This window comes from Rhea americana, unplaced genomic scaffold (genome assembly GCF_003343005.1).
Source record: "Rhea americana isolate MKP2758 unplaced genomic scaffold, rheAme1 scaffold_296, whole genome shotgun sequence".
NCBI classification, from domain to species: Eukaryota; Metazoa; Chordata; class Aves; order Rheiformes; family Rheidae; genus Rhea; species Rhea americana.
In genome coordinates this window covers 2,009-14,143 of record NW_028186419.1, presented here as the reverse complement: position 1 = coordinate 14,143, position 12,135 = coordinate 2,009, and the positions used below count along the sequence as shown (strand labels likewise).

At 39.3% G+C, this 12,135-nt stretch overlaps 1 protein-coding gene across 9 annotated transcripts in view; it reads left to right on the top strand.

Moving 5' to 3' along the window:
- FAM13C (family with sequence similarity 13 member C) overlaps positions 1 to 10,983 on the top strand; it is a 126,375-nt gene extending 115,392 nt beyond the window's left edge. For 6 of the 9 annotated variants that reach the window (XM_085309335.1, XM_085309336.1, XM_085309333.1 and 3 more), the window contains 4 exons: positions 6,855 to 6,950; positions 8,197 to 8,396; positions 9,974 to 10,075; positions 10,830 to 10,983. In XM_085309335.1, the coding sequence (XP_085165461.1) occupies positions 6,855 to 6,950; positions 8,197 to 8,396; positions 9,974 to 10,075; positions 10,830 to 10,953 (522 nt within the window). In that variant the 3' untranslated portion in view covers positions 10,954 to 10,983. Of the gene's footprint in view, positions 1 to 3,704; positions 3,790 to 6,854; positions 6,951 to 8,196; positions 8,397 to 9,973; positions 10,076 to 10,829 lie in introns of those variants that run through there. The other 3 variants (XM_085309341.1, XM_085309334.1, XM_085309337.1) reach the window with 2 other exon arrangements.
- Positions 10,984 to 12,135: the final 1,152 nt, after the last annotated feature.

Sequence of the window (12,135 nt, the reverse complement as noted above, 5' to 3'; positions counted from 1 at the left end):
CAATACTGACACGTTTTAGGATCTGTCTGAAGCTGTTGTTATGCAATATKTATTTTCCATAAAAATACAGTTTTACACTATTTTTAATGTCAAATACTGCAGCTTTGCCAGCTGCTATATAGCCAAGAAAGACAATCCTCAAAGATACCTGAAATAAAACATTGAGACTCCAGCTGTTGAAAGGAAAAGTGTGTGTGTGTGTGTGTGTGTGTGTGTGTGGCGGGGGGGATGGAGACGAGGATAAAAGAAGGACAAAATGTTAAACTGTGCTATAACATCTAACACTAAAAAATGATTTGGGGTAGATTTCAGCAGCAGAAAATAAACAGCAGAGGTAACCCTATTTTTTTGTTTATTTTTACTCTTGATTTTTAATAACCAATTATTTTATGAAGACTAGACCCCTATAGAACTATGTTGCTGTTCTGTAGCTGAGATCTGGGCTCTGCATACATGACTGATCTTTTAAATTGTTTTGTTCTGTAAACCACCTTTTCAACACCTGAAATGGAAAAAGTTAAATRTTTCACAAGCAGAACTCCTTTGTAAAAATCCAAACAACAAAGTAACGAAACCTATGTACGTACTCCTGAAAACGATATTTTCAGCTTTAAAAAAAAAWGTTATTAGGCAAGGAGTGAGATCAGATGACACTAAAATAGACATTAGTGAGGAAATCCTGCCCCAGAAGAACAATCTTATAASTGTAAATTGGCTGTAGTTCTTTGTCCTACTCAGTTTTCAATTAGTTGAAATTCTCTTGATTTTTGAGAGAAAACTTCCTAATTCTATACAATGGCAGCATTGTCTTGAAATATCGTCACAAAGAACTCTTTTATAAATTAAATATTTGCACAAATTAATATTTTAAAATATTTTTTGAAGATTCATCTGCCTATTTTATTTTCTTTTTGTATTACTGTGAAGAAAACTTGAGTTGAAAGAATTGTCTGTTTGTTAACTCTGCTGTTTAAAAATAGTTAAATGAAACTGCAATAGAACAGAGCCCTGAAAAGAATACTAGGAAGTCAAACTGATCTATTTCAAGATGAGATATTTTAGAAGGTCCTTAAGTTGTTTAACATTAAATGATTGATTTTTAATTATGAATCATTCTGGACTGCTGGAGGAGAGTGAGGTTTACAGCACAGAGAGGGAATGAATCAAGCATGTCTGCTGCTTAGAGCACAGATCAAAAACTTCATTTCACCTATACGTACCTTTGGTGTTGATCATCAYTTTGAACTAAACCATTTTATTTTGTATATAAATTTTAAATCCCATTCCAGAATTTGAACTTGGCTGACAATCAACTAAATGGTAACTAAATCTCTTTTCAAGCTTCAGTTATTCTGGGAAGGACAGTGTCCCTCCCTTCAGGGGAAGGGCCCCCGCCTCGGCGGGGCGCTGCCCTCCGGCCACAGCGAAGCGCCCGGCGGAGACCGCCTGTGCCCTTAGGAGCGGCGCGGAGCGCCGGGCTCCGAGGGACTTGGGACACTCGAACTGACCGTGGGATTTGTGCATCACAGAACTTCCATTTTTAGTGGAATCACTTTAAAGGTTGTTTTGTTCATCAAATATTCAACAGTCATCCTAAAAAAAAAGAACRGAAAAAGAAGTGGAGAAGGGGGGACAAACAGGAGGGGTATAAAATCCTGAAACGCCCAGTGTGACTGAAGACAACAAACCACAAAATCTGAATATGAAATAGCAAAAAGCGTGGTTTTCAGAACAAAATGCCCCCCTCCCCAAAAAGCTTCTGCGTACAGTTACTCAATGAGAAAAATCCAGAGAAAATTGGAATTGACTTGTGGACGATTCAGTGACCCCAGAATGGATGACCACCCGTTCCTATCAGTGTCATTAGCGCACTGCAAATTTACGGGAGCTGATTTAAGAGTCCACCTCAGGTAGTCCATTTTTAGCTGCCAAGGTGCAGAAAAAAGCTTGAGAATGTAAATGTAGACGTTCAGGAACTAAAAGGCAAGTGCGTGCTGCTGGGGACGCTGTTGCCGCCTTGGTCGTCGGGAGGAGGAGCAGCAGCTCTCTGTCGCTGCGATTTKGAGTCGCCGGCAAGCGCTGCCTCGCAGAGCGGGTGACGAGGCCCTGCCCGAAGGGAGCTGCTGTAGTAGCTGCGTGCACCCGCCCGGTGCACTCAGCCCGTTCAGTTTATCTGTCCTCTGGTTATTGACCCATCCTTTCCTTGGCTATGAAGCAATGTTTTTATTTAATTAGCATTGAATTTCATGTTGTTATATGCAGCCTGCAGTCCTAAGATGTCCTAGTCAATTCTGTAGCTTGTGTTCCCACCTGTTTCCTGCCTCCTCTGATTTTGAAATTGTCAGCAATGTTGAGCCTAGCTGAATATAAGCCTGCCTTGAGATTACTAATGAAAAGAGCTAATAAAATAGGCCCAAATGCTTAACCCTCTTGAGATAGTTTCTCATGTGTAAAATCAATATTAATGATCACTCTGTGTTTACTGCTAGCCACTCAGTTGCTTCAGGCTTAAGAGTTTTGAAAGAATTATCCTTGCATTAATTGCAGAACTAGCAGCAGATAGAACAGCTGTTTTATAATACACCTAAAGTCTAGATAGCAGCTCCACTCTTAACACGAATAACAGATAATTTGGGGGCAATTAACTCATGCAAACATTTAGGACAAAATGTTTTTAGTGGTTTTGTAGGGCTCTTGTGTTTAGGCAGCTAACAAAAGGGGTTCTGCTCCTGTTGAAGCTAATAGCAGAGCTATCCTTTGATATTAGGAGAGCAAGGATTGATATGATGGACAGAAATGCTGTTTGTTATATTTTTAAAAAGTAGAGGCTAATTATTAAATATATTTATTTGAGTTGGCAATAAGAAGAAGAGTGAKCGACTTTCTGCAGAAAGGCAATCCCTCCTCCACCCTATCTCCATCTTTTTCACATCCCTTCATTGTGGTGGCTGAGCTCTCCTCCAAAAGCTTTGAACACTTGTCCCTAATTATTATATATCTGGGGTAATCTGGCAGAGATTGTGAAAAATTRTATTAGCTCTTTGTATTCCCTATGTATGCTGTAATAACATACAGTTACCATTAATAGAATTCTCCTTAAGAGGAATGAGACAACTATTTCTTTAGTTTTCAGCTATTACACCYAATCATTTTATCCTCATAAAATTTGAAAAATGCTCCGGTAAAATACCGCACTACTATCTGTGGGACCTTACTACCAACACCTTCTATTCATGTGCTGGTGTCATCTTTGCCCAGAGCTCCCCTCCCCAAAACTCAAGSCATGAAATGTTCCTCACGTACACATGATATGGCTTTGACACTCGAGCAAAAAACTCTGCTTGTTTAGTCTTTTAACTAGTATGCCCAGAACATTTTTTCAAATATAGACTCTGATCCTGCAACTCATGAAGATCACTGCCTTACTGAATCAGGCCATACTTTGTACCCTTGGCTAAGGGTGCAATTGTTCTTTTAATATCCCATTTATCTGTATTTGTGATTCATTTAAAACTGCATTTATATATAAATTTGGATCCTATTCTTGCTAAGTCAGTGCCAAGCCTCACTGACCTCAGTGTGGGCAGAAACAGAATTTCAGTATTAATATTTATTTGCGGCGAGTAGATTATTAAACAGATACCTATGTGTACCCTTGCCATGAAATCCTGACTCGTAATCTTATAAATAACTTTCTTAAATAGGATATGACAAAAAAGCAAATGACTTTGGAAAAAAATCAATCTTCAGAAATGTCTACTATATTYTGAGAGTATTCATGGACGACCTGTAAGTATACCATGGAAAGATAGGTAAATTTGAAATGATACAATTTCTCTAACAAATGGTTTTGAAATCACATATTAAATATATTTAGATATATTTTATATGATTAACATAATGTTAGTAATTTCAAAATAATCTTCAAATATAAATGTTATTGCTTGATAGTCGTGAATTTGGGTTGTATTTTAAAATATAAAGTTATAAGGCAAGTTTCTATGGGCCCTGTATCACTCTTTATGAGTGAAAGTTGCAGATCTTGGTGATAAAGACTAAGGACTATATATCCACGGTAGACTTGACTCATACCATTYGTAGCTGCTGGTTTCTGTAATTTGTCTTGTAACTCCCTGCTACAACATATGAAAGGTTAAAATATTCAGCAGCTGTGAAAGGTTTACAGGGCACAATCTAAGATGTGAAATACAAAAATGAAATGACTTATCATCTGTGTTTTCCTTTATTTCATAGCTGCWCTTAAAACTTAATTACAGTCCTTTCAAGGACTCAATATTAAAGGGAATTCATTGGTGATTAGGCATACACATTTGTGACTGTTGCATAGGAAATGGAGGTGTACGGCATCATGGTATCAGCAATGGTGGCAGTTTTTTGTTTTGATGGTGGATAGATGAGGGATAGAGAGAATAAAACGGAAGGGTATGAAGCAATGGTATTTCCTAAGAAACAGAACAAAAAAGAAAATGAGTTATTAGTGCTATATAAAAGAGATAYGAGGATTCAAAGATAGAAAAGAGAATATTAGGACATGCTTTTGTAGCATGTTGTTCAGAGGGGTTGTTTCTTACTGAAGTAGAAGCTCCAGTCATCTGAAGAAGCGGGTGCTAACTGCAAAAGGAAAGAACTAATCTGTGACACAAAGCAGTAGTAAGGAAGGAGTCCTAGATCTGCCCAACAGCTCTGATCTAAGGTCACAGATAGTTCAGGGCAACTAGGAATTTAAAGCAGAGAAATGAAGTTAGGTATTTACTTGGCAAGACTCTTACATCTTTTGCTGTTAGGAGAAAATAAGCAATCTGGAGATTGCCTCACAGTCCGAATTACTTGAGTTATCACGTATCTTAGAGGAGCAAATTTTAATCTTTTTATCTGAATTCCTGTCTGTTTCCCCTGGGGAAGGGCGGGGGGAGCCTGCATGCAGCAAGAGCAGCCGGACAGCGAGGCCCAGGTTCGGTTGCAAGCGCAGGCTCTGTGCAAGTTCAGAGCTGGAGGGACCCAGGAAGGAGAGAGCTGCTGGACCCATCACTGGCCAGGGAAGCTCACACGGTTCGTAAGGCCCTGGGGGTGACGGCTGCAGAAAGTAGGTCAGTGAGCGCCCAGGCAGAGGCGTTACAGTGACATTAGCCAACAGAACAGGCACCGCTCTGCTGTCGAAGGGTTGTCCCTGTGCAGGAAGGGATTTTACAGTATCTGAACACTGACTGCCGAAGCCTCAAGACTTCTAGGTGTTTGAACTAGCAACTGATGTTAAATGACATGTCTTGTCATTTGACAAATATCATTCCACATCATTATTGAAATGTTAATTTGAATGGAGGTGCCAGGCTGGATTAGCAGAAAAAGCAATCAGTAATTTACCCTCTTATACAAAGACTTTGTCTTTTTGGCAAATAGCAAAATTTAGTCCTAGCTGTCTCAGTTACTGTGCAAACCTTCTTAGGAACTCAAAGAAAGAAACCAGCAGAAAAAGCTATCAAGGTGCTGCATTTTCTGAATTATAAATGCAGCAGCCTTGAAATRCAACGGAGACTGCTGGTGTGTATGTTTGCATGGTCAGCACACAGTATAGAAAAGCACCMCGTCCCTCCAAACACACCTGAACAACGAGCAGAGAGGGAGCTAACTACGGTTAAATCGGGAATGAATCTGTCCTTGCTTGTTTGGCCACTCCTGGCGCTCCTATCTATTGCAGTCAAATGGAAGTGAAGACTGGAGAACGGAAGTGCACTAGCTGGRGTAGGAGAGACTATTTTCAGTGAAGCTTCCTCTAGAATAGCCCCTAACTGCTCAGTTTGACAGACATGTAGATGTTCGCAAGCTGCATTGTCCACTGTTCCCCTAACTGCTGATCTCCAGCTCTTTCTCTGTACCGTCAACCAGACCATCTCTTCAGAGCTGCCCCGYATTCGTTCGTCTGAGCATGTGCAGGTGTGTTTCAGTGCAGCAGGGCAACTGCAGTTCCTCATGGCAGTGAAATTATCCCCAGTGGGGACAGACGGGCAGAAACAAGTTGAGGAACAGGCTGATTGTGGACTAGTTTGCAAATAATATTAACATTTAATCATTAAGGAACAGGTTGTTGTTCTGTTTGTTCTTGTRGCATTTGCTCCTTTTTCATTAATACTGTAAGTTGGTCTACTGCGCAGCTATTTTCCATAAGGTTTACAGTACTTCTGTATTTGCAAATCCTTTTAGCTGGATCAGGCTCTTAATACCTGATCTAAACTAATATTCTTCTTAAAATCAATACTTCTAGTGCTGAAGTGCATGATGCAGCAAACTAAAGAAACAGGTTGGTCCTGGCAGTGGACTGCAGTGCCAGGAGGGACGCGCACCGCAGGGCCGGCTCGCTCGCTGCGGCTGGGTAGCTGTATTGTCAGAGCCCTCCACCCTGCTGGGAAGCCAAMTATACTGGCCTAGGCTGAGGATCATGTCRCTGTACCTCGACTGTTTCCATTATTACAGGGTGTGTGAGATACCAGTGCCGTGCACAGTGGAAGAAGTACCTTACGTCTGTATTAGCATCTTGAGACTGAGAACTGAATAGTTTACTGTTTATTTTAGATAGTTCACTCTCTGCCTGAATGGAGTGGCTCAAGGAAGTGAAGACTCCACTTTGTGTATTTTCCATTAGAAAACAGGTTTGCTCTTCCAATTAAAAATACATAATTGCTTGTATGGATCACACTACAGTTGCCTTGGAATTTCTTAGGAAGTGAAACACACGAGGCCAAACTCGTCTCAGCTTTACGGGAGCAAATGAGAAGAGGTTTTTTTGTTTGTTTGTTTCCTCTTCCAGAGGGGTGTATTTTATGATGATTTCTTTTTAGGTAACTAAACAAGAGAAGAATCTTATGAAGCCTCTTTATGACAGATACAGAATTATCAAGAAACTTCTTGCAACACCATCTTTGATCACAACAATTGTAAGTTGGAAGGAATTCAAATCTATTGTCAAGAAGACGTTCTTTACGCCGTTTGGTTTGTACCTGTGTGTCAGTTTGGTGACAATATAATTAGAGATATTTGAAGAATGTGTTCATGGTTTTAGAACAGAGTGCTGGTAATTCAAATAGAGTAAATGCTCTGTGTAAACTTCCAGGCATGCCAGAAGTCATAATGTAATGCAACAGTTTCTGAGGCAATCCATTCAAGCGGCTGGGCAAGAGCTCAAAGGCTGGCATTGGTTTTCTATTACAGCTAACATATCCAACACAAAATGAAGCCTTTTTTCATAAAACACTCTACTGTCACTATATCTATCTTCTATATAAGTTTGTTGAAAATGCTTTTATTAATCACGTATTAGTGATCATTTATAGTACTTCTGTCTAATACATCAGTGTAATAGTAGTGGTTTCCCTGAATGTGTGCAGAGGTAATGGAATCTGACTGCTTTTAATTATTGTGTCCCTATTAAAAAAAAACCCAAAAAACTAATCCCAGACGCTTGTACAGAATAGAGTAATTGAGGCTGGGTATGCTCTTTTGTCTTGTTGGATTTCAGTGCAGATTCAGGAGTGTCTTTTTTGATTCCAGTCTAAATCTTTGCACATACATAGACATGCACACAAGCATATGCACACKCTAATTTCAAAAATCTCACTGAAGTTCCCTTGCTTTACTTTGAAGGAGCTTTGGTCCATGGGATTTTCTGTGTAAGGCTTAGTTTCGAAAGCCCAACTTTTCTTTTGAGGGTGTACAAACTTGGGGAAGACAGCAATATCATTCTATTTGATAGATAACAATTGTAGTTCTAAAATCAATTGTAGACTCTCTGCCTCTAGCTCATGTTACAGCTTTACTTTTTAGACACAATGTAAACACTAGATGGTATATAAGAGGCATACAACCAGTTCCAGCAATACTGCAGCGCTAGCATAAATGGRGATTTTTCTCTTAAACTTTTACTAGTTATAACAGCCTTTGAATAAAACTAAACTGATCGTTAGAGCTACTCAGAAACAGGACCAGCTTCTGTGACTCACAGTGATTCAGTGAGTCCCATAAAGTTCCCATGAAAAGTCTCAAAACCTAGGCAGAGTTTTTAATATTTATGATTTATTTAAGTGAATACATCCAAGAGGCAAGATTCTAATTTATTGTTCACCCTATTAATTGCTAGTGTTGTAACGTAAATGACTAATTTGATAATGCTTTGCATTTTACAAGCAGGAAGAAGAAGACTCAGATGAAGACCATTCTCAAAGCAGCCATGAGTTATCATCCAGTCCAGTATCTTGTCTTCCTGTCGATGAGCACCTGTGTTACTCACAGGAGGAGAGTGAGCCTGCAAATGTTTCACCTCTGGATGAAAAGAAAGTTTTCAGACCGACAGCCTTGTCTATGTCCAATTTACATGAGGCAACAATGTGAGTTTTGTCTTTTCTTATGACTATTTTGAACTATGTTGTGTAGAATTTGTAATGTAAGCATGATCCATACTTACTGCATTAAGGTATTCTGAACCAAAGAAATAGTCCAATCGTTTCTTATGGGAGAAAAGTGGCAGAGAATGCTTTTTACTTGGTCAGCATACCTGTAGTTTGAGATACTCATTCAGATGAGCCTGCACCAAATCCATAAAGAAAGTAACAGAATAGGAACAGGTAAGGGAAGTAACTACATATATAGAGAAGTAGATAATATAAAATGGCATAGTAGAAAAGATATGCTGACTGATTTACCTATTACTGCTTCAAAAAAGTTAGGCATCTATCTACTTAGCTTTTTACAAATCAATCACAAAACAATGCACATCCTTAAACAGTTCAGCCAGGCAGCATAATCTGCTCCTAACTATGCACTGCGATTGAGTGTATGAGTTGATACTATGCAAAAACGTTTTCAGAGGCTGCACCTTTCCCACTAGCAGTAACAGGTGACCTGAGTGAAGGATCAAGCATTACATTGTTCCATGGGAGGCTTTTCAATGTGTGTAAAATCAGTTTCTTCCTTGCATAAGACTATTAGTGTCTGGATGCCCAGAAAATATGAAAACCTCCACATCAGTCCAACAGGTCTCTCCATTAAATACCAAACAAAAAAAAGAATCTCCTTCCGATTTGTATTTAAGACTTTCAGGTGCGTAATTTCAGCACGAGTCAAGATGCACAGGGACTGATATCACTCAGCCTCAAATTTAAGAATATGCATCCTAGGAACAGGTATGTTCTCCTAGCTTATGGGATGTTGTATTTTCCTTGTGTTTTCACTGGTGTCTCATACATGCATAAAGTGACTAGGCTGTACCAAAACTGAGAGAAAATAATGTCTTTTTATTTTCCCCATGTAATTCAAATATATGTGCAATACTGTGCTTGCAAATGCTACAGAGATATTTCTGTGCATTGTATTAGTATCAAAAAAAAAAAAAAAAATTACCAGCTGGCTATAGCAGAATTCTTTCACTTCCTAACAAAAAATACCCGTATACTCCAAATATCAGCTAAAATATGCCATCCAAAAAAGTCGGTTCTGACTACCAGTACCACTGAATCCTGATAATATTTGGTAGTAGCTGCTTTTAKGAGCAGGTCTTCAATGTTGATACTGCACTGACTGCATTAATTCAGTTACAGAGATGCAAAATGCCTCCTATGGGATGCTGAGCCCTGTCAACTCCATTAACTCAAGGTGGAATTGAGACCACAAGCAAGACTCAGTCCTGAAAGCTTTTCCTCATGTGCTTTTTATAGCATCTCTATCRTCACTTTATTAGAAGGAGGGAACAATGGTACTAATAAAAGGGAAAGAGCACAACTGTTTCGCATGTATGTGTGATGGTACAGCCACTTATAGTCATATGGGGAGGGACGTGATGGAATTCCTTGGGCCTCTGAGATCCGTGCCAGCCATGGGAGCAGCAGACTGCTTATAACGCAGACCCACGGCGTTTATTTACACTACTTCCACGCACGGAGGTTTAATGTTCTTGTCTCTCTTGCAGGCCTGTTCTACTTGAACACCTCAGAGAAACAAGAGCAGATAAGAAACGGCTTCGCAAGGCTCTGAGAGAGTTTGAGGAACAATTCTATAAACAGACGGGCAGGTAAATAGCCAAACRGAGAAACCCTGTCTGTTCTTCCCTGACAGATGCTCCCCTTCGTTCGCCTATGCAGACGATGTGTTTGTTTCTAGTAGAGCAGGTACTGTCATGTGTGAGCTGGCCAAAGAAGCTGCAGCTAGGGGCTGGAAGGTAACCTGGCGGCATCTGGTCTCGGTGGGAATGACCACCTCCTTGCTTAGTTCCTCCAGGATGTGGGCGTCCCTGAGGAGCTTCCAGGTCTGGGGCTCTCTCAAGACATGCCTGTAATGGCTGTCAGACCAGACCAGACCTGAGCTGAAGGGAGCCTGCTACCAAGGTCTGAAAACACCAGTCTGCAGGGACTGCTCTTGACAGCTGGGGCATGCATAAGCAGAAGCCGCTGTCTCTTTCATCCATAAGTACTGGCTATTTTTTGACTCCTGCTTTATCCTCCTCCCTTCATTTAGCAAGCTCATTTGCTCAAAACTGCAAAGGGTATGGGCATGTGATATACTGGTAGCAGTTTTGGGTTTTTTTAAAATCTCTGTGCAATAGTTCTCTCTGTATTTTAGAATGAAGTAGTTGCATTTAAATAGCTGACAAGAAAGAAAATTACCTGGTTTATAAGAGTTTCGGTCCTGTCAAGTTATCTGTGGTCATCTACAGTTAAAAATAAATCCAACACAAACCTCATTAATTAATAGTTGCAGAAATGATTTTAAAGTCTCTGCCTCATCTTGGTCATAAAAGTGATGGCACTTTTATTTGTTTTTCATAGGAGTCCACAAAAAGAAGATCGGGTACCAATGGCAGAGGAATACTCTGAATACAAGCACACAAAAGCCAAAATCAGGCTCTTAGAGGTTTTAATCAGTAAGCATGATATCTCCAAAACTATTTGAAATGAGCGCAATGCACTGATATTGTTCTATGGGGGGGGGGGAAAGAAAGAAAAAAAAAAAGGAAATAATTTAACAGGTCTTGGTCTGCTGCACAATTATTTGACACACTGAGATTCTGATGCACTTTACCAATTATACTTGCTGGGATGAGGAAGGACAGCAATATGCAAGAATATTAATCACGGGTGAGTGGACTATAGTCTATTTTTTTTTCCTTTTGAAAAAGCCTTGATGTGCACTGTGAAAAATGTTAGAAATTAAAAGGACACTGAAGTATTGCAGACCCTCTGTCTGCCTTGCTTTAAAAAAAGTATGAGGAAATGCTCTCCTGGTTTTTACTATATCTTAGTATACAGTAATGTGCCACACATTTCCTACAAGAATTAACATTACAACTATTGTCAGTTCTCAGTGTGCTGATTTACTAGTTTAAAAGCAACACTAGCGTAAATRAACAAACAAACTCATAAGCTTATTCTGTCTGTCAAGACAGAYAGAGTTGTCATTCAATTCCAGTAGCTTCAAAGGAAGGTGCATACACAGAGCCAGTGCCAGGAGTTGGACTAAAATTCTTGCAGCAGAGCAAAGTGATGCTGCCTATACAAAAAACAGGGAAGGAATATGACTGCCAAATGAAACTATTGGGTTTTTTTAAGAAATGAGAAAGTGTGTGGCAAAACAAAACAGATRATACAGTTTACCAGGAGGAGGTAAAACAAAGGTACTGGATGCTGTCCTTTTTGCTGTGGTTTACAGGACCTGGCTTATGATACTTAAAATTCAGTAAATAGATCAACTTACATGCTCATTTTTATTTCTGTATTAAACTTTGCACTTTATTTTGCCTGATGCTATAACATCTGCTTTTCTAACTACCAAAGTTCATTTAGAAGCATGCACTTTGTTAAATGTTGAAGTATTTCCTGTGTTACAAATTGCCACATATCTATATTAAAACAAGACTAGATGATTATTGCATTATGCTAAGATATTTTGGATAGATAAAGTACGTGGTATATAATTGAATGTCATAGTTATTTGGTGAGGAATGCTAGACTGACTTCTTGTTTACAAAAAAATAAGACTATAAAAAAGATATTTTTCCATTGGAATTATGCATCTTTCTTAAATTTCAGAGCACTACACTTTGTAATATTATAGGTTTTTTTTTTTTTTTTTCAA